The sequence below is a fragment of the Notolepis coatsorum genome (genome assembly GCF_963971535.1).
Source record: "Notolepis coatsorum genome assembly, chromosome: 3".
Lineage (NCBI taxonomy): Eukaryota > Metazoa > Chordata > Actinopteri > Aulopiformes > Paralepididae > Notolepis > Notolepis coatsorum.
The window spans coordinates 59,572,070-59,594,058 of NC_140167.1; the positions used below are offsets into that span (position 1 = coordinate 59,572,070).

Sequence of the window (21,989 nt, forward strand, 5' to 3'; positions counted from 1 at the left end):
TCACATGCATAATGCATTCATAGATGTGTAATGAATGCTTTCTGAATGTCCAGTTGATTGTTAGCTAATATCTGACTCTCGCCGCTCTCATGGCGCTCCCTGTAGGCCTCTGCCCGTGTGCGTATTCTGTCCAGCGGTCGTTACCTGCAGATCAACATGGCTGAGCTGAACGACGCGGCTCAGTACATCTGCGTAGCCAGCAACGTCGCTGGCAAGACCACGCGGCAGTTCAACCTAGCTGTCAACGGTAGGTTCTGTACTATATCTACAGCTGTTAGAAACTAAACTAAAATAATCACTTTCTACATGGGAGACAAAATGTGAACACAGAAGTATGTGAATTGTAATTCTGGGTCAAATTCACACATGGTAGGCAAATAGGCTATACTCAACCAGGAGTATAGGCACTACTTATGAATATATAGATAATATAACACTTAAATGTAGCTTCAATAGTTTGTATTGTATGGACATGTCATGTATATTGTATGAGGGATGAAGTGCAACTCCTTTAAAGGTCCTCTTTATTCTAATTGAGGTGGTGTTGTGGTCTCAGACCCTCGTCAGTCGTCTGGCCCTCGTCGGGTGTCATCGAAATGTCACCATTTTTAACTACAATAAAGATGACTTTTTAACGGAGACACACTTCCTCCCTCATGTATATATCTCATAATATATACATGACATGTCCAGAAAATACAAACCATTGAAGCTACATTTAAGTGTTCAATATGAGTTTTGTGGAGGAAAACCTATTTCATCAGAAGAACATGCATCAATCGCATACCAGAAAAAGAAAGATTCTCATAGCACAGTTCTCATGTCCATTTGTCTGTCTGTCTGCCTGTCTGTCTGTTTATCTGTCTGTCTGTCTCAGTGGCCCCTACTATCCAGGATGGGTCCCAGACTGTGTCGGTGCACATAGACAGGCCGGTGGTTTTAGAGTGTATAGTCAGTGGGGTCCCGCCTCCACGGGTTACCTGGAGGAAACACGGGGCCATACTGGCAGGAAGCAACCCCAGGTCAGTCGCACAGTGATGATGTCATTGCTTCCCACTGAAAAACGGCATCCAATGAAAAACATCAATGCTGTGAATCTAACTGTTAATATGCCGGGTTAATTCATAGTGTTTTCATGATGTGTTGCCCTACAATATGGCGCAGAGCCACAGCCCATTGGCCACGGTTGTCATTTGTTTATGACCAAGATGTCTGCGATCAAATACCAAGAATAAATCATTGTTTTTATTGTAATATGTCTATTAAGTTCATTCAAGTTTTATGATGACAGTGATTGATTTAGCACTTGGTGCTGTTAAAGAATAATTTCCTCAACCTATGAAATCAACAGAGCTATATAAACACTTGTGCAGGTATAGGTTTGCAGAGGATGGATCTTTGCACATCCAGTCGGCCCAGGTGACTGATACGGGCCGGTACCTCTGCATGGCCACCAACCAGGCTGGGACACAGCGCAAGAGAGTGGACCTGCAGGTGTACGGTGAGCAGTACATACACCGTTTATTATTGTGCATGCACACACACACACACACACACACACACACACACACACACACACACACACACACACACACACACACACACACACACACACACACACACACACACACACACACACACATATACACAGTCACATATACATGCACACACACACACACACACACACATACATACATACATACATACATACATACATACATACATACATACATACATACATACATACATATACACAATCACATATACATGCACGCGCACACACACACACACACACACACACACACACATACATATACGCAGTCACATATACATGCACACACACACACACACACACACACATACATACATACATACATACATACATACATACATACATACATACATACATACATACATACATACATACATACATACATACATACATACATACATACATACATACATACATACATACATACATACATACATACATATACACAGTCACATATACATGCACGCACACACACACACACACACACACACACACACACACACACACACACATGCATATACACAGTCACATATACACCCATGCATGCACACACACGCGCACACTTAGACATAGATATACATATACACCCACACACACACAAATGTACACACACACATAGACACTCAGTCTTACTCTATTTCTCAGTTACACACACAAATTCTCTCTCTCTCTCTCTCTCTCTCTCTCTCTCTCTCTCTCTCTCTCTCTCTCTCTCTCTCTCTCTCTCTCTCTCTCTCTCTCTCGTTCTCACACACACTCACACACACACATACAATACGTACTGTATTTCTCCCAATTATTTCGATGTGAAGCACCTCTATGACCTGCAATAAGTCAGTCACTCAGTCACTCACAGTTAGCCACTCTGCCCCTAGTGGTGGCTCACAGGCAATGCGCTCTGTGTAAAACCGGTCAGCTTGACCTCTGTGACACTGCGTGTCCTTGTTCGCTCCTAGTTCCCCCATCCATAGCCGGCGGTCGCACCAACATCACAGTGACGGTGAACGTCCAGACCACCCTGTCCTGCGAGGCCACCGGCATCCCCAAACCCACCGTCACCTGGACTAAGAACGGGCGAACCCTCAACACCGACCAGAACCAGAATATGTACAGGTTGAGCCAGGTTTTCTCCCCGTCTATTTCCTACATCCCACCTCACTGTAGAGCCTCTGTAAGCCAGAACATTACATTATCCAAAACCTTGCATTACATCTTGAGAGAAAGTTATGCAAGGACTTAAAAGGAGGTAATTTAGAAACATGGTATCTAGGTTTAGCAGAGACTATTATCCAATATTTTCCCATTTTTCGAAACACAATCCCAGGTCATCGGAAGTCTCTTAGTCTTTGTGACCGGTAGTAAAACCACGCTAGTGGTGGGACAGAAAATCGCACTGATAACGTACACGTTATCTATACACTGGCGCAAAGTATCAATATAAAAGAAAATCTTTATTTATTGAATTTTTGCTTGACAATCCCATTACATTTAAATTTGTACTGCAATAAAGATGATTGGACGTTATCTTATTTAATAGAACAGATGATGTATATATATTTTTTTATTGCTGATGGTAACGTTTTCTGTTGGGGACATAATTAATAGTTAATAATAATCAAGTTGTGGTCAGTGTGTGTTAAAGAGACACTATGCAATTTGTTGTACCGGTACATTGTTTCATGTACAATTGGCCAGTTTGTGATGCACACTAAAGAATCTGATGAGCTTTCATGTCAACTCTCTGTGAATAAATACATATTTCCTGCTTTTAGCCTTTTTATGGGTATTTCTTCTACAGTTTCTTTCTTCAGTTACACAGATATCGTTTGTGATGTATCGTAGATGTAATTTCTTGCAATATATTGATTATCACAGATATCGTGATACTGTTGTTATTGAGGACTAAATTTGTCACATTATCGTATCCGTGAGTTACTTGTATCGTATCATCGCATCACACTGTGGTCACATGCGCAGTAGAGTTTATTAAATACAACGCTTGGGCCTGGAACCCTCTGCAGGCGTGACCTCTAAACACAAATCCCAAAGTCAAAAGTAATAATCGTTTTACCGAAGCTTACTTTCCTTCCTTTTCTTGATTGCCAGGTTATTGTCCTCAGGCTCCCTGGTTGTCATAGCGCCCACGGTGGAGGACACAGCTGTGTATGAGTGTGTGGTGTCTAACGAGGCAGGGGACGACTCCAGGACCATCAACCTCACTGTCCAGGGTGGGTGACGTTTAACAAGAGGATGATCTTTAGTAGATAGCTGCACATCAAATGTGGGTCAATCCGACTTTAATTTGATCGATGCATAATGTATATAATTACTGCTATTTATTAACTTTGAAGATTTCTCGTTCTTAATTATGTCACCATAGATACAAGTCTTTGGACTCTTCCAATCAATTTGGAATAATTGATTGGAGTGGATTGAATTGAAAGTGAAACAGTTTTCAGAAATGTACATTATATGTTATATGTATGTGTGTTTAGAAGAATTGTGTTATTAACGGTGAAATAACACTTTTTCTCTCCTCCCATCCCTCTGTTCAGTCCCACCGTCGATAGCTGACGAGGCCACGGAGCTGGTAGTGACCAGGCTGTCCCCGGTGGTCATCGGCTGTACTGCGTCTGGGGTCCCAGAGCCAGTATTGCACTGGAGCAAAGATGGCATTAAGCTGTCTAAACAGGGCCAGGGCTACACTATCCTGCCCTCAGGTAGGTTACATTTCACACCTGGGATAAACACTACATTTCAGAGGTGTGTTCTCAATAGAGGCCTTTCACAGAATGTTTAGTATGACAATGGTCGCTATGTGTTGGATACATGAGAAATATACAGTATCAACACAACCTTAACAAATTGGTGTCTTATTACTGGATCTTATAAACAAGTCACAGTGGAACAGTAATATCATGCTTTTCTAATGTTTTACCTACTCTGAACTACTTGTTGGAAGTACACAAACATTCTGTACAAGGCCTCTATTGGGGTGGTTTCACTATTTGCAAACCGGTGTGTACAGACTTAAAATATTTCCCCACAGATGTGACTTTTTGGTTAAATAAAAATTCTCTATTTAGAGCATTCCTTCAGCTAGGAAATGGTCTAAACCAGCAATGTCTAGTGCCAACGTTTATTTCAGTTTCTCTAACAAAAAGAGGTGCCCCCCCTTATTTCTAAATCCTGTGTTTGTGCGCAGGTCCAGTGGAGATCACATCAGCTGAGTTGAGTCACGCTGGACGCTACTCCTGTGTGGCCAAGAACGCTGCAGGCTCCGCCCACCGCCACGTCCAGCTCACTGTGCAGGGTAAGATTTGGACATTTACAGGGGCCAGTTTCTGTAAATGTTTCTAAACACAGGGCCATGCTGCTGCTCAAGGAACCATGGTACCCACAGCTCCTGCCAACGTTATCTCTCCCCTCTCCCTGCACATACCACCCCTCTCTTTCTCTCTCTCTCTCTCTCTCTCTCTCTCTCTCTCTCTCTCTCTCTCTCTCTCTCTCTCTCTCTCTCTCTCTCTCTCTCTCTCTCTCTCTCTCTCTCTCTCTCTCTCTCTCTCTCTCTCCAGAGATCCCAGTGATCCAGACCCACCCGTCTACCCTGGATGTGATCCTGAACAACCCCATCACTCTGCCCTGCAGGGCGTCTGGCTTCCCCAGACCCACCATCACCTGGCAGAAAGAAGGCATCACCATCCCCTCCAGAGGTAGTGTGTGTGTGTGTGGGGGGGGGGGGGGGGGGGGGGCTGTTAGGAAGGAGGATCAAGCAGCTGGCAAGGTTCCGTTCAATCTTCACTGAACAGCCAAGCAGTGTAGCAAAGACAATGCTCTCATATTGAATCTACTTCAGTACTTGAATCCTCTGTTACAGGTGGGGGCCTCACTGTGCTCCCCAACGGAGGACTGCAGATCTCCAAGGCCTCTGTGTCTGACTCAGGAACATACATGTGCGTGGCCCAGAACCCTGCCGGCACCGCGCTCGGCAAGACCAAACTCAGAGTCCAGGGTAGGTCTCACTCACCGTGTGGTAAATTACTTTACGTTGCCTCTGCATAAAGATAGACGAGATTAGATCACATTTATAATTGAAAGGAAATAATTGTGTACAATAATTATACTTAGATTTTTGTGCGTCTTTTGAAATCGGTTGGCTTGCATATTTTGTGTTTTAAGTCAAGTAAGTGGTATTTTATTTTTTTTATAGCTCTACATTCCAACATCCATCACTGATTGATGACCCTTGCCAAGCCAAATTTGCTTACTGCACTGGCAGATTATTATACTTGTATCAGGATACATTTGCTTAAAATTATGTGGAGTTCTCTCTCCTGATGAAGTGGGAACGGGATACCAGAAAATGTATTGTGTTTTTTGCAGAGCGGAGAGACCCATGTTACTAACCAGACAATCTATATATGTGATAGTGTAGCGCTATTATTTTAACTCGTAGACCACTTGTTTTTTAACAAACAAAAAAATACCACTTACAGCACCTTTAAGTAATGTGTGGAATATTTTCATTAACTTCCAATCTTATACACACACAGAAATATTGCTAAACGAGGCTCATTTAACATTTTGAAAAGCCTGTGGACTCATTAATATAACGTGTCCTACAGTCCCCCCGGTGATCAGCTCAGACTCCCGGACCTACGTGGCACCGCTGGACTCCTCGGTCGCGCTGCTGTGCCAGGCTCAAGGTTCTCCCGCGCCCTCCATCGCCTGGCACAAGGACGGGCAGCCGCTGAGCGAGACGGTGCGCCAGCGGGTGCTGAGCTCAGGGTCCCTGCAGATCGCCTTCGTCCAACCCAACGACAGGGGGCGCTATACCTGCACCGCTGCCAACGCAGCCGGCACCGCCAGTCTGGAGATGAGCCTCACCGTACAAAGTAAGCTCACGTTAACTAGTGTTTCAACTGTTAACCGTTTGTATGGTAGTCGTATCGGTGTGACGGGTGTCATTCATGCTAGCAAGGAGACTATAGCTTAGCTATGTGCCAGCATGAAAGGCAACAGCTCTGCCAATTGAGCCAAATCGAAAGCGCAAACTTGATTTGGTCGCAGGGCAGTGTTTCTACTAGAGGAGAAATTATCCATCCCATTGGCTCAGTTATTTCTTTGCATTTACATTTACATTTGATCATTTAGCTGACGCTTTTATAGTAGTAGTAAAGACATATTTGTATAGTAGGAAGAGTGCATGATAGTACAAGACAGTAAGAAGGTATATATTATATATATATTTTAATTTTTTTATTATTCATTTCAGATATTATATCATTTGACTATAATACCTCATTCTCTACAGTAAAAGTTAGATTTGAGCATAAGCTGTTACTGTTACTACTGTTGCTACAACCATTACTGTGATCCTATCACCTTACTGTAGTTTAGTCTATTTTGATTAATATAGCACAAAAAGCAATGTTGATCATACTAGGAAATTAAATAGAAAACAGGTATGTGTTGCATTACTGTGTTATAGATACCATTCATCTTTCTCACTAAACTACAATTTTCTTTCTTAAAATAATTGTATCCACATGTATCATGTACTACAATCATTTTGTGTGACACATATGGTATATTTTGCTTCTCTTCTCCTCCCTCCTTCCCTTCATCCTCCTCCCTCTCCAGTCCCTCCCTCTATCCGTGCCGGGGAGCTGGAGGTGTCTGTGGTGGAGAACAGCCAGGCCCAGCTGGTGTGTGTGGCGGAGGGTGTTCCCCAGCCCAGCCTGACTTGGGAGAAGGACGGGACCCCTATCAGTGAGAGGACAGGAGAGTACACCATCCTGCCCTCTGGAGAGCTGGTCGTAGACATCACTCAGGTAAAAGGACTGGTCGTAGACATCACTCAGGTAAAAGGACTGGTCGTAGACATCACTCAGGTAAAAGGACTGGTCGTAGACATCACTCAGGTAAAAGGACTGGTCATAGACATCACTCAGGTAAAAGGACTGGTCGTAGACATCGCTCAGGTAAAAGGACTGGTCATAGACATCACTCAGGTAAAAGGACTGGTTGTAGACATCGCTCAGGTAAAAGGACTGGTCGTAGACATCACTCAGGTAAAAGGACTGGTCGTAGACATTGCTCAGGTAAAAGGACTGGTCGTAGACATCACTCAGGTAAAAGGACTGGTCATAGACATCGCTCAGGTAAAAGGACTGGTTGTAGACATCGCTCAGGTAAAAGGACTGGTCGTAGACATCGCTCAGGTAAAAGGACTGGTCATAGACATCACTCAGGTAAAAGGACTGGTCATAGACATCACTCAGGTAAAAGGACTGGTTGTAGACATCGCTCAGGTAAAAGGACTGGTCGTAGACATCGCTCAGGTAAAAGGACTGGTCGTAGACATCGCTCAGGTAAAAGGACTGGTCATAGACATCACTCAGGTAAAAGGACTGGTCGTAGACATCGCTCAGGTTAAGGGACTGGTCATAGACATCACTCAGGTAAAAGGACTGGTCATAGACATCACTCAGGTAAAGGGACTGGTCATAGACATCTCTCAGGTAAAAGGACTGGTCATAGACATCGCTCAGGTAAAAGGACTGGTCGTAGACATCACTCAGGTAAAAGGACTGGTCGTAGACATCACTCAGGTAAAAGGACTGGTCGTAGACATCGCTCAGGTAAAAGGACTGGTCGTAGACATCGCTCAGGTAAAAGGACTGGTCGTAGACATCGCTCAGGTAAAAGGACTGGTTGTAGACATCGCTCAGGTAAAAGGACTGGTCGTAGACATCACTCAGGTAAAAGGACTGGTCGTAGACATCACTCAGGTAAAAGGACTGGTCGTAGACATCACTGAGGTTAAGGGACTGGTCAGAGGTTAAGGGACTGGTCAGAGGTTAAGGGACTGGTCGTAGACATCACTCAGGTTGAAACTAGTGTTGAGGACAGCCAGTGGCCTAAAGGTTAGAGAGGTGGGCGCGTGACCAGAAGGTTGCAGGTTCAATCATCGGACAGGCAGGAAGATCTGGGTGATGTAAGCAAGTGAATGGCGCTCTCCCCTCCCTCAATACCCCACCGTTGAAGTGCCCTTTAGCAAGGCACTTACCCCCTCATCCTCCTCTCTCCCCTCATCCTCCTCTCTCCCCTCATCCCCCTCTCCCTCACCACTTCTCAGCCGGATGATGCGGGCAGCTACACCTGCGTGGCCACAAACACCGTGGGGCAGGACAGTCGTACGGTGGCCCTGTCTGTCCACACCCACCCCGCCTTCACTGAGCTGCTGGGAGACGTGGCCCTCAACAAGGGAGAGCGCCTCCTGCTGGCCTGTAGCGTCACCGGCAACCCCCCTCCCAAAATCACCTGGGCCTTCAACAACAACGTCATACCAGGTATTTTTAGTGTTCTTGTGACGGGTCATGCGTCTTCTGTATATCATACACCTGCATATAACCCCATACCTCTGTATGATAGCATGTACGATAATGCTGTATATACCGTATATAAATATTTATTCTTATATATATATATCCACACCTGTCTGTACTTACCTGCACATAATCCTTTTACATACAGTATCTGTAGATTATATATCTATATGCCATGTACATATCCCTTACCTATTCTACTAGTTACACTGTTGGCCAGTATGACTACTACCATACTGTCTTCATACCTGTATCACTGTACATATTATATTACAACTCTGTACATACATCTGATTAGCGCTACACTCGGTAGTACTAATTAATATATAATAATTAATATATTTTGTACCCAGTTTAATCACCTGCACATTGTATTTTACTACTGTACTTCACTGCTACATTTGCACTCTGGTTGGATGCCAAACGTCTTTCCGTTGCACTGTACTTGTGCTGTATGATGACAATACATTTTAATCTAATCTAATCTAATCTAATCTACCAAAATGGTGCAATGCCATAAACACAGATCCTTGGGATGGTTGCCATTTAATTATGATCACCTGTCGCATGATTACAATCGCCTGTTGTATGCCTACCAAGACGCCTGTGGTAATGGAATACTATGGATATGGTAGTGGGCCATATATACAAGGAGAATGGGAACAGCTGGAATAGAATAGAATTAACTTCAAGATTAAATTTAAATATGTTTACTAATGAATGACCTAGAATTAACTTCAAGATGAAACTTAAATATGTTTTAAAATCTAGTCTCTGCTAGAAGGCTGGGAATCACGCAGAAACCAATGGACGACAAATGCGTAGAAATTGGCCTAACTGTGAAAGAAAATATTTATTTAATCACATAATTGTCCTTTTTGACCAAACTAACTGTTCTCTGTTGTCAGTAATTTACCAGTGATGATATGTATAACTCCCCATTCAAAGAGATAGGGGTCTGGTCTTGTTGTCCCTGTTATCAAGATGGTGGCAGAGTGAACCAATTTCTCTAAACACATTTTGCTTGAACTTGAATAGAATAGAATATAGCTTTAATGTTTGCTTTCATAGACCGGTGTAAGTATTGTGGAGTGTATTTGCATCTCTTTTTATTATTATTATTATTATTGTTGTGTCTCCTCACCTGCTCAGCTCACTACGACCACATGAACGGCCACAGTGAGCTGGTGATAGAGAGGGTCAGTAAAGACGACTCTGGAACCTACTCCTGTGTGGCGGAGAACAGCGTGGGAACCATCAAATCACTGGGCTTTGTCTACGTCAAAGGTATGACCTCACTTCCTCCGATACGACCTTCCTCTGATGATACTGTATACCACAGCTGTTATAGGGAGGTGTAGTGGTTACATCATTTTCGTTTTTTCCTGTTCCACCCTCTGTTCCACTTAATGTATTTCCCCATTGACCATTTCTAAATCGGCTCGTTTTAGATAAATAAAGCATTAACGTTGGCATGGTGTACCTTTCTGTGCGTATTTATCCACAATCTATAGCTCAACATGAAAATATTCTCAATTAATCGTAAAGGTAGCAAAATAACAACGTTTATGTTTTCGTTCACTGGGAAACTACACTGCTATTTGGCGCTGCTGACTGACGTCACCACAGCGTAGCCTCCTGCCTGTAGTCACAGACCTAGTCATTTCCCTTACATTCCATAAGCTTAACAATTCGTACAATGGGGAAATAACTGACCCTGAATCTGTGGCTAGTATCTGTTTCACCCAACACTAGTGCTCCAGTTATCATAACCATTTATCTCTAAAGCTAACCACTATTTGTAAAAGCCACAACCACGTTACCATATTTGTATTTATAATTTAAATCGCATAACGTTATTTCACTGCATATTAAATCACTGTAAATACTAATGTAAATCATTGTTTCGTTGTACATATTGTGTATAGTTTATAACGTTATTGTTTTTTACATGATGTTAGTAGCTAGCTAGCTTGCTAGCCGGCATTCCCGAAACTCCTCTAACATGCCCCGATTTAAAATGGTTCTCTCCTCTTTGTATACTTTTGTCCTCACAAACAAAGTATTCTGCCAGGGAACTTATGGACACGACAGTAGTAGTAGTTATAAGGTTTTTGAGCTTGTAACGTTGATGAAGAATGATGATGATGAAGTACGTGACGTGTAGCTAGCTAGCTTGCTAGCCGGCATGATGCGTGTGCGGTGCTTGCTCCCCAGGTCTGAGAAGAGTACCTGCACATTTGAATCGTTCCCGAAACTCCTCTACATGCCCCGATTTAAAATGGTTCACGACAGTAGACATAATGCTAACGTCTAGTACATTTAGCGGGGTAACGTTAACGTTAGCTAGCTAGCTATGTATCAGCTTGCCGTGACATGAGGTAGGTGACAGCTGCCTACTTAACAACAGGCTGCCTACTGGTAAATGTAGTTCTTTTTTTACGACAAATTAAAAACCTTATAACTACCTTTATTTCAACCAAAAATGCTTAAACAATAATGTTAGTGGTAGAAGGGAACTCATTTTGTGCAAAAATGGAAAGCTTGCCAATGTTCATGCGGCAGAATTGTTACAATAGCCGATAATCCATTTTCCCAATGATAAATCCCTATACGGGTGGAACAACCACTGACGTCAGACTACACCTCCCTATTGAGGTTCTTTAAAGGGTAACTGCCCAATTTAAGAAGTCACACATGTTATTCCTATGGTCTAAAAACCCTAAAATTCGCTCTGTGTGTGTGTGTGTGTCTCTCTCTCTCTCGCTCTGTCTCTCTCTTCTCTCTCTCTGTTTCTCTCTCTCTGTGTCTGTATGTGTATGTCTCTCTCTCTTCTCTCTGTTTCTCTCTCTCTGTGTCTGTTTCTGTATGTCTCTCTCTCTCTTTCTCTCTCTGTGTGTCTGTCTCTTTCTCTCTTTTCTCTATCTCTGAAAATGAAATCTCTGTGTCTGTGTCTGTCTCTTTCTGTGTGTCTCTTTCTATCTCTCTCTCTCCAGAGCCCCCCATCATTGACGGGGACCTCCATTCTAACCGTATCGAGCCTCTGGGGGGCAACGCCATCCTGAACTGTGAGGTTCGTGGAGACCCTCTGCCCACCATCCAGTGGTCTAAGAAGGGAGTAAACATCCAGATCACCAACCGCATCCGACAGCTGGACAACGGCTCTCTGGCCATCTACGGCACAGTGGTGGGAGAAATACTACCTAACTGTTCACATGATTCTAGTAGGGGCGTATAACGATACACACATTTTCAGATTCAATAAAAAGTTGGATTTTGAGGTCATTATTAGATATATATTAATCGATTTTTCATTCAGTTCATGCATTAAAATATATTCATACTACGAGCTCTAATTATAGATCATACTGTACAGTATATATATATATATATTATATATATGTACATACTCAGCTTGGTTTGGCTCAGAAAAATACACATTAATTTCAAACAATGAAAATGATTATGCTAATAGCATGTGCAACACAGTATCTAGAAAGGAATGTAATTGTGGCCCTGGCTTGGAGGGCAATCAGTTGTGAATGAAAAAGAGTCAAGAGAATGCAACAAGCTAGCTAAGCAATTCTGTGCATGTAGATTCATTATTCATTCCGTTTGGGAATATCTAATCCGGCCCGCCAGATGCTCTGTTACACAGAACCACCTGGGAAGCGGTCCTTTGAAACTGTTTGGACTAGGACCGGCACTTCTCAAACCACCACCAGGAGTTCCTCAAAGGATGGCGGTTGGTCTGAACCACTGTGTTTGGGACACAAGCGCATAGCTTCTCGTTATTCATCTAGTGATCTGGCAAAGCCAGCTGATGTACGTGGTTAGGACATATCCACTCAAAGTACAATGGCATTCTAAAAGGACCCATGTTTATTTCTTGTCGCAATGTTTGCTAATGACTATTTGGGTCCAAACTGTTCCCTAGCAACAGAATTCCAGTGAAACCGCCTATAATCACCATTGATGTTCAGCAGCCAGAAACGACTTCCTAAAATCTACATTGAGAAGATGATGTGGTCATGGTGTACATTTCTGTGTGTTTATTTTTTTCAGAGCGAAGATTCAGGAAGCTACATGTGCGTGGCTACTAATGACGCCGGGGTGGTGGAGAGAAGTGTCACTCTCACCCTGCAGAGTGAGTCTGGGTTGTTATCAAGTACCGTATGTTTACAGATGAGCCTGTTATGTTCACTATCTTTTCCCCACATCTTTCCTTAACTCATTCACTGCCAACAACGAGTATACTCGTTATTATTTTTATTTTTTTTATTATCTTTTTCCCCCTCCTTTTTTCCGATTTTTCTCCCATCCCACTGTTAGTCGTTATGTCAATTCCCAACCCCCTTCCTGGTTGTTGCGCAGGACTGTTGGTCCGAGAGGCCGGAGACTGTCACATGCTTTCCTCCGACGCATGTGCAGCCAGCCGGCAGCCAGCCTGGCAGCGCAGATTCTCACTGGGAGAGTGTAACGTGTGGAAGGTCGCACTACCTCTCTCCAGATCCTACCCTCGCTGTGCAGGCGCCCCGACCGAACTGTAGGGGTCACTGTCCACAACGCCCAGGACCCACCCACGGCTTCCCTCCCCCTAACTCAGCCAAACGAGTTAGTATAGCGATCAGCCCAAGCCAAGGCAATGCTGACTCTCCGGAAGTCGAGACGTATACTCGTTATTTGATCGTTATTTCTTTTATTCGATATTTCTATTCATTACAGGCCCACTGACTCGGGGTTAACATTGGGAATCACATTGAGAATGCCTAGGTGCAATACCGGCCGCATCACGCTAGACGGCGGTATCGAGCACCCTTTCTACCCTTGTATCTTTCTCTGTGGGACGTCCCCAGGTCTCGGGTTTAATTTTTCCTTGTTGGGCGAGGCGAACGGTTGTCCAGGTTCCATCGAAGCACGTCAAATATCTCTGATCCATATGTTGTGGTGAATTATGCCGTTGACGAAATGGACATTGGATATACCAGATGGCTATCAAACAATTGGAATATTCTTTTTGGATTACTCCCGGCGATTTGACGTCAATTTTAGCTTGATCCTGCAATGCTTTCATACCAATCGGGCTGATAACCGTTTTTAGTGTTCAATGCGAATGCCGTTACTGACAATCAAATAATGAGAAACGACCCCCCCCCCCTTTCATGCATTCATGATGGAACATAATACCTATGATGTAGATTTGATTCCGGAACAATAGCGGGTTCAGGCAAGAAACGGCAACGTCTACAATGGAATCGACGTATACTGCCATAACTAAGCATTTCATGAATTACCCTAGACCGCTCTAAAACCATACTTATATTCACCATGGTATAACACGGGAACTATGGATGGAAAAAAAATCTCTTTTTTGCATCTTGACCGGAAGAAACTCGATGTCAAATGACTATAGTATTGTATCCATGGCTATAATATAGAATATAGATTTTGCTCTACAAACAAGGTGACTAACTCCCATCGTTTACAGCGTGGCAATACTACCACAGGATAAGGCTAATCCCCGGCGGTCAATGAGTTAAAGGACCACATTGATATGGTGATAAACCTACCTTAAATGTATCTCCTGGTCACAGTAATACAAATGTTGCCTTTTGCACCCATTCCCTAAATATAGTCATTATGCCAATTCCCTTCCTGGTCGTTGCGCTACCCTACTGTTGGTCTGGGGAGGGTGTACTGTAGACTCATGATACATGTGGAGTCGCCAGCCGCTTCTTTTTACCTGACGGCTAGGAGTTTCACTGGGAGAGCGTAACGCGCACAGAGGTTCACACTATCTCACAGATCCCCTCCCTGCTGAACAGGCCACCGACCAGTAGGAGTCGCTGTTGCAATGACCTGGACTCATACTCCCACCGGCTTCCCACCCGCAAACACTGCCAATTCGTAGTGTTCGTAGTGATGACTGACCAAGTCGGAGGTGGTAGACCTCTACACTACCCAGCCGCGCCACAAAAACATGTTCTCTAAGCGATCAGGTTAGGCTCAGGTTAGTCTCCTTTGGTCTTTAAAACGCAGGTCCATGAAGAGATCAGTCAAATGTCTCCTCTCTTCTCCCAGGCTCCCCCACCATCACGGTGGAACCGGTGGAGACGGTGGTGGACGCCGGCACCACCGTGGTCCTGAACTGCCAGGCGGAGGGAGAGCCCACGCCGGTCTTAGAGTGGTCCCGCCAGGGGCGCCCCCTGCTGGGCAACGACCGCTTCACCACCCTGTCCAACAGCTCCCTGCGGGTCAGCAGCGCCCAGAAGGAGGATACGTCTGAGTATGAATGTGTGGCGAGGAACCTGCTGGGGTCCGTGCTGGTCAGGGTCACTCTGACTGTCCGAGGTGAGTCGTTTCATTGCAGCATCTCACCTTGACGTAGCTATGTAAGGGAGCGTCTCGTGGAGAGGGTGGTTACCTACTCAAAATTAATGAGGGTTTTGCCATTTTTTTGCTATCGGAACATCTGCTTTGTAAACTAAGGCTTAGATACAATGGTGCGTTATTGAAATCATCTAGGGTTGCACGCACCTAATGGCGCCACGTGCACGCGCGCTCCCGCAAATGCGCATTTAATGTCCCCTCGCTTGAGCACAGACTAAAGACAGTGCCTAATTGCCTCTACGAATGGAATGTAACACATGTCATTCACAACAAGTTAGGTGTGAATGTATCTGAGAACGTATTTAACACACCTGACGACCGGCGCTATTGATATGCAAATAGCGAGTACTTACTTATCCCATGAAGAACGCATGCCTGCTTAGATATGATGTGTATCAGTTGATTTTACTACAGCTGAGCTGCTGAAGTGAAGGAAATGTGCCACTATTATGACAATTTACAAAGATCATATTTCAATTACTTACTTACTGCTCAATACAGCTCTAGTGGCATTTACACCCCTCCCAAATAACAGCAATATGTGGTTCTGTTTACATTGCAATGTCATTCTGACATTATTGTCATACACAATTGTTTTTCTCCAATTTTTCCATTTTCACTTTGACAGCTGACAATATCTTTTATACATGGGATGATGGGACAAGACAAAACATTGATGATGTATATTAAAATAAGCAGCATGAGTGGGGAAAATCAAACATTGTTTTCTCAATTCCGAAAGGTTAGAGTTTTTGCAACTTTGTATTAATGTGCTAAAGCTTGATTGATTGGTTGGTTGGTTGGTCGGTCTGTAAAATCATCATGGTTATGTTCCAGTCCATGGGGGCTTCTCAGAGTGGATGGAGTGGGCTCCCTGCAGTGTGTCCTGTGGCGTCGGGGCCCAGAAGAGACTGAGGCAGTGTAACAACCCTCTACCTGCCAACGGAGGGCGCCACTGTTCAGGCTCCGACACGGAGACACGCAGCTGCCAGGGCAAGCCGTGTCCAGGTAGGTGACCTGTGGGGGAGGGAGGGAGAGAGTTCAGTGTGACAGATCCAACATCAGAATTCAACATGATGGAATAACAACAGCAAGATTCGTATTATTGTTGTTGAATGTTCATTCAGTGAAATCACTGGCCAGCTACCTAACGCTACAGGTGGTAGCTGGCCAGAGCTAACGTTAGCCTTGCGAAAGTAGATACAGAACCGAATGCAAATAATCATTCAGGGTAATTCAAACCTTTATTTAAACTCAAAAGGCAACTGAGGTTTCCCTCATTTACAGTCATGCTGAGTGTACATACAGACATAAGCTAATTTCAAGTCATATAAAATGAAAATCACATAGCATATAAAATCATAACAATAAGACATAATGTGAGACAAAAGTATGGATAACAAATCAATTAAAACACGTACAACTTGAATGGCAATGGCTGGAGATCAAGGTTTTAAACTCTGCAACAGAGGGGAGAATCTCTTTAAGGACTGTTGGAGTTCATTCCATGAGCTAGGGGCATCATAGCAAACTGCAGATTTACCCTGTTCCAAGCAAACTCAGGGGACCTTAAGGACCAGCCAGTCACTAGAACGGGTTCCATAGGTTCCAAAATTCCATTCCAATAATGATGTAGTATAAGGAGGTAGCTTACCAATAATGATGTAGTATAAGGAGGTAGCTTACCAATAAGGGCCTTAAAAATGTATAAATACCAGTGTTTGTTGTGCCTCTCCATCAACGAGAACAAACCAACCTTCTCATAAAGGACACGGTGATGAGTGTCGTATCTATCATTAGTGATGAATCTGAGGGCAGAGTGATATACAGAGTCCAAGGATTTAAGGGTTGAGGCCGCAGCATGCCTATAAATTACATCACCATAGTCTAGGACAAAAAACTGCTTTGACAGTTAGTTACAACCACTGACAATGTACATCTATGTGTGAGAGTGAGTGAGTGAGTGAGTGAGTGAGTGAGTGAGTGAGTGAGTGAGTGAGTGAGTGAGTGAGTGAGTGAGTGAGTGAGTGAGTGAGTGAGTGAGTGAGTAAGTGTGTGTAAGTGAGTGAGTGAGTGAGTGAGTGAGTGAGTGAGTGAGTGAGTGAGTGAGTGAGCGAGTGAGTGAGTGAGTGAGTGAGTGAGTGAGTGAGTGAGTGAGTGAGTGAGTGAGTGTGTGTGTGTGCACGTGCGTGTCACCCATGTAGGTGCTTGTACACATACACACATGTGCAAGTATGCAGTACATTCCCAATATCTGCATCTCTTGTCTGTCCCCAGTGGATGGCACCTGGTCGGAGTGGTCACCCTGGGAGGAGTGTTCTCGAACCTGCGGCCAGGGCAACAGGACCAGGGTCCGGACCTGCAGTAACCCCCCAGCGCAGCATGGGGGAAGACCCTGCGAGGGCAGGGCGGTGGAGGCCGTCGTGTGCAGCGTCAGGCCCTGTCCTGGTGAGTTGCTGCTCACTTGAGATGGATGTAAATGACTCGTACCAACAGAGGATGATTTTAGTGCTCTGCACGTTGCTAAAAGCACAAAAGCTTGAGCAAGAGTGCTGCTCTTTAAATGCCTTTTCAGCCCAAAACAGCATCAATAACCAAAGCAGTTGGGGCAATGGCAAGCCGAAAACGGTCGCAAGTGTGGTTACACTTTACAAAGCTAGATGCAGACAACACTCGCTGCAATATTATTTACTATATATATATTAACAAATTGTTCTAAATAAATAATAATGATAATAAATAGTTTTAAGTTTGGACACAAAGGTACCACCAGGCAGGGCCGCCTGGGAGAAATGCGAGGCCCTGTGATTTAAACGCGAGCCCCCCCCCCCCCCCCCCCCCCCCCTAAAAGGTAAAAAATATATATATAATTTTTTTTTTTTTTTCATACAGTCAACATATTCTTAAATAATAGCGCTGCCCGAGGGTGGGCATGATACAGTCAACATATAGCAAGAGAGAAAGCGAGAGAGAGCTCCCGTTCTACAGTCAATATACAGTGTTATCGCTGCACAGACCCGGCAATGCCCCTGACCCTCCACCAGAGCAAGGCCAGAGAGAGAGAGAGAGAGAGAGAGAGACACATTGGAAAGAAACAACCCAAAACCAGAGCAAATTGAAATGCTATTTGGCCCTAAACAGAGAGTACACAGTGGCAGAATACCTGAGCACTGTGACTGACCCAATACTAAGAAGATCCTTGACTAGGTACAGACTCAGCGAGCACAGCCTAGCCATTGAGAAAGGCCGCCATAGGCAGACCTGGCTCCCAAGCGAAGACAGACCCACTGCACACAAGATGAGGTGGAAACCGAGCTCCACTTCTTAACAACCTGCCCACTATACCAAGACATACTTCCCACAAATTGCAAACACCCAAAGAGACTTTGAAAACATCGACAATAACTCAAAACTCCCATACCTACTGGGAGAAATACAAGAATGTGAAATAAAGCCCATTTGAATTGAAGAGAGAGAGATAGATAGAGCATGTCTGTGTGTGTTAGAAAGAGAGAGAGATAGAGAGAGAGCATGTCTGTTTGTGTGTGTGTGTTAGAGAGAGAGCATGTATATGTGTGTTAGAAAGAGAGAGAAATATATAGAGAGAGAGCATGTCATTTTTTGTGTTAGAGAGAGATATAGAGCATGTCTGTGTGTGTTAGAAAGAGAGAGAGAGAGAGAGAGAGAGAGAGAGAGAGAGCATGTGTGTTTGTGTGTTAGAGAGAGAGAGCATGTCTGTGTGTGTGTGTGTTAGAGAGAGAGCATGTATGAGAGAGATAAGCAAAGATGAGCCCCTAAAGGATATTCAACTTTTAATGGAAGAACAAAACAGAAGGAAAAGATAACTTCACAAAGGCAACATGAATATACATAGATCCAAAAGGACAAAGATCAACACTTAAATCCAAAGAGAAGAGGGTCTATACCAGAGAAAACAAAGTAGCAAGGAGCCAATGGCCGACATCAGCTAAATAGGCTAACTGCAAATAGAGTAGCCAGGTACTGACACCAGGCCACACACCGTTAGCTACTACAACAGCTAGCCGGCCCGTTTGGCTCAATATAACGTTAGCTACGTTAGCTAGCCGGCCCGCTTTGGCTCAATATAACATTAGCTACAACAGCTAGCCGGCCCGTTTGGCTCCCGAGAGAGAGAGAGAGAGATATATCCACGGCGGGAATAGAATAGAGTGCATTAAAAACTCACCAAACGTCCAAGAGGATGGAGACAACCGCGTGGAGTTGACGAAGTTCATCTGCCGAATGACCGTCCTCTTCATCTTGGCATAACAATGCTGCACGTGCTCTCTCTAGGTTAGCTAACGATAGTTAGCCTTTAGCTAAGCTAGCTACTAGCCGACATCATCATGGCTATCCCGACTGAACCACACGTTAGCACTCGATATTATAACGTAGCTAAAGCTAACTAGCTGTCCCTGCCTTTAGCTAAGCCGACATGGCTAGCCTGACTGAACTGTCTAACATGCAACAACTTTCATCTTCAGTCCATCTGCCGAATGACCGTCCTCTTCGTCTTGGCTGGCATAACTAAGCATAACCTCCAAAGCTGCACGTGCGAAATAGTCAAACGCAGCTGACGCACGCCGGCGTACACATGATGTAACCCCTCCCTTCGTTGAAACCAATAGTATGTCTGCTGCAGAGCCCCAGAGCTCCAATAGTGAGTATGTCTGCTGCAGAGCCGCAGAGCCAGGAACAAGTCAGACACATTCTACAAACGTGTCTAATGTGAAATATATAAGCATATAAGCAAAACTAGATTTTAGGTCTGTGATGAAAAAGGGCCTCGCGGGAAGGGGGGCCTCGCAAAAAAAAAAGAAAAAATAATAATAAAGTGTGCGAGGCCCCCCTTCCCGCGAGGCCCTGTGCGACCGCACTGCTCGCACACCCCCTGAGGCGGCCCTGCCACCAGGTACCGGTATCGATTCACAGGTGCCGCGGTACCGGTACCGGTTCAAATGTGAACGGTACCCAACCCTAAGGAGGATGTATTATATATCTCATACATTTTTGTCCAATGAATCCAGAAGGATGGTCTGTACTGTTGAGTGAAAGCGATGGATCAGCTCGGGTACTTTTTGTATCGGACGATACTGACAGTTATTCTGAACCCGTATCGGCAGTGAAGCAGTGGTATTGATTACGTTTGCGTTCCTGTAGTGGCCGGTACCTGGGGGTCCTGGTTACCATGGAGCCCGTGCAGCGAGACCTGTGGTAAGGGCACGCAGACCAGGGTCCGGCTGTGCAATAACCCCCCTCCAGCTTTCGACGGACCCCAGTGTGAGGGCCCGGACACCCAGACTCAAGTCTGCAAGGAGCGACCCTGTCCTGGTGAGAGCCTGGTGACTTTTTAACCCTACACAGAGGAAGAGGTATGCAGTATGCAGTATAGTATAGGTAGAAGTATGCAGTATGCACACTTTAGACACTTTAAACACTTTTTAACACTACACAGAGTGTTACGTGTGGGTGTGTTTGTACCCTGATCAGGTGTTCCCAGTGTGATGTGTAATGTCTAGTTGTAGTCCCCTGTCCTGGTCTTGTAGTTCCTTATCGTTTCCCTCCCAGGTGTATCCATTTGTAATCAGCCCAGGTGTGTCTTGTCTCGTCATCCCCTCGTGTATAACTGTTCTGTCCTCCCCTGTGTGGGCTGCTGATCCTGTTTGTACAGTCCTGTGTTTTGTTTGTCATTATTTTATGTTATTCCTTTATTCACAAAAACCCATGGTAAATATAATTAAACATGTTTTATGCTATCGTTTCCAATTATGTTACATTGACAAGACGACGAGCACTCTTTCAGTCAATGGTAACGTAATACAGAGGAAGAGGTACAGTATGCAGTATGCACAATAGTATAGGTAGAAGTATGCAGTATGCACACTTTGGACACTTTAAACACTTTTTAACACTACACAGAGGAAGGGGTATGCAGTATGCACAATAGTATAGGTAGAAGTATGCAGTATGCACACTTTGGACACTTTAAACACTTTTTAACACTACACAGAGGAAGAGGTATGCAGTATGCACAATGGTATAGGTAGAAGTATTAAACACTTTTTAACTACACCATATTTTATCTATGTATTACCCCTCTACCTCATTTTTGCATTTTGTTTGTTTGCATTTTTAGTGTATGAAGCACAATCTCAGGAGGGGCCTTCAGAACCAAGCATTTCATTACATGTACATGTACCTTATATGTGACAAATAAAACAAAACTTGAACTTGAATAGCATAGAGATTCAAATGCATGTCTTGAGTGAGCTAATGAACGCTGCTGCAGTAGATGGTTGTCTTTCTGTCGGAAAACACATGGATGTGTTGCTGTAGGTTTAGATGGCCATAGAGACTGGATGGGTATACACCCTGTCCACAGCAAATATTTACTGAACCAGAAATCAGCTGCCCCCTAGTGGTTGATATTTTCACCCTGCTGCATACTCTGTCCCACCCCAATCGGTGATGTCAGATGAGATTACCTAGACAGATTTTGATAGTACTTCCAATGAGATATTCCGACATCACAGATTGGGGGTGGGGCAAAGTGTGCTGTTACCTATCCAACTGTTAAGACAGTTAAGCAATGTGTGGCACAAACAGTACAGAGGGCTGAATGACCTCGTCTCTCC

At 44.3% G+C, this 21,989-nt stretch overlaps 1 protein-coding gene across 1 annotated transcript in view; it reads left to right on the top strand.

Moving 5' to 3' along the window:
* hmcn1 (hemicentin 1) overlaps nucleotides 1-21,989 on the top strand; it is a gene marked incomplete at its 5' end in the record, with an annotated part of 337,372 nt that overhangs the window by 295,560 nt on the left and 19,823 nt on the right. The window contains 19 exons of the mRNA XM_084311219.1: nucleotides 106-247; nucleotides 878-1,022; nucleotides 1,374-1,501; nucleotides 2,509-2,665; nucleotides 3,659-3,780; nucleotides 4,108-4,272; nucleotides 4,758-4,865; nucleotides 5,128-5,265; nucleotides 5,430-5,564; nucleotides 6,178-6,447; nucleotides 7,196-7,386; nucleotides 8,694-8,907; nucleotides 10,096-10,230; nucleotides 11,940-12,130; nucleotides 13,009-13,090; nucleotides 15,025-15,294; nucleotides 16,171-16,341; nucleotides 17,611-17,781; nucleotides 20,515-20,685. Of these exons, the coding sequence (XP_084167345.1) occupies nucleotides 106-247; nucleotides 878-1,022; nucleotides 1,374-1,501; nucleotides 2,509-2,665; nucleotides 3,659-3,780; nucleotides 4,108-4,272; nucleotides 4,758-4,865; nucleotides 5,128-5,265; nucleotides 5,430-5,564; nucleotides 6,178-6,447; nucleotides 7,196-7,386; nucleotides 8,694-8,907; nucleotides 10,096-10,230; nucleotides 11,940-12,130; nucleotides 13,009-13,090; nucleotides 15,025-15,294; nucleotides 16,171-16,341; nucleotides 17,611-17,781; nucleotides 20,515-20,685 (3,106 nt within the window). The remainder of the gene's footprint in view (nucleotides 1-105; nucleotides 248-877; nucleotides 1,023-1,373; nucleotides 1,502-2,508; nucleotides 2,666-3,658; nucleotides 3,781-4,107; nucleotides 4,273-4,757; nucleotides 4,866-5,127; nucleotides 5,266-5,429; nucleotides 5,565-6,177; nucleotides 6,448-7,195; nucleotides 7,387-8,693; nucleotides 8,908-10,095; nucleotides 10,231-11,939; nucleotides 12,131-13,008; nucleotides 13,091-15,024; nucleotides 15,295-16,170; nucleotides 16,342-17,610; nucleotides 17,782-20,514; nucleotides 20,686-21,989) is intronic.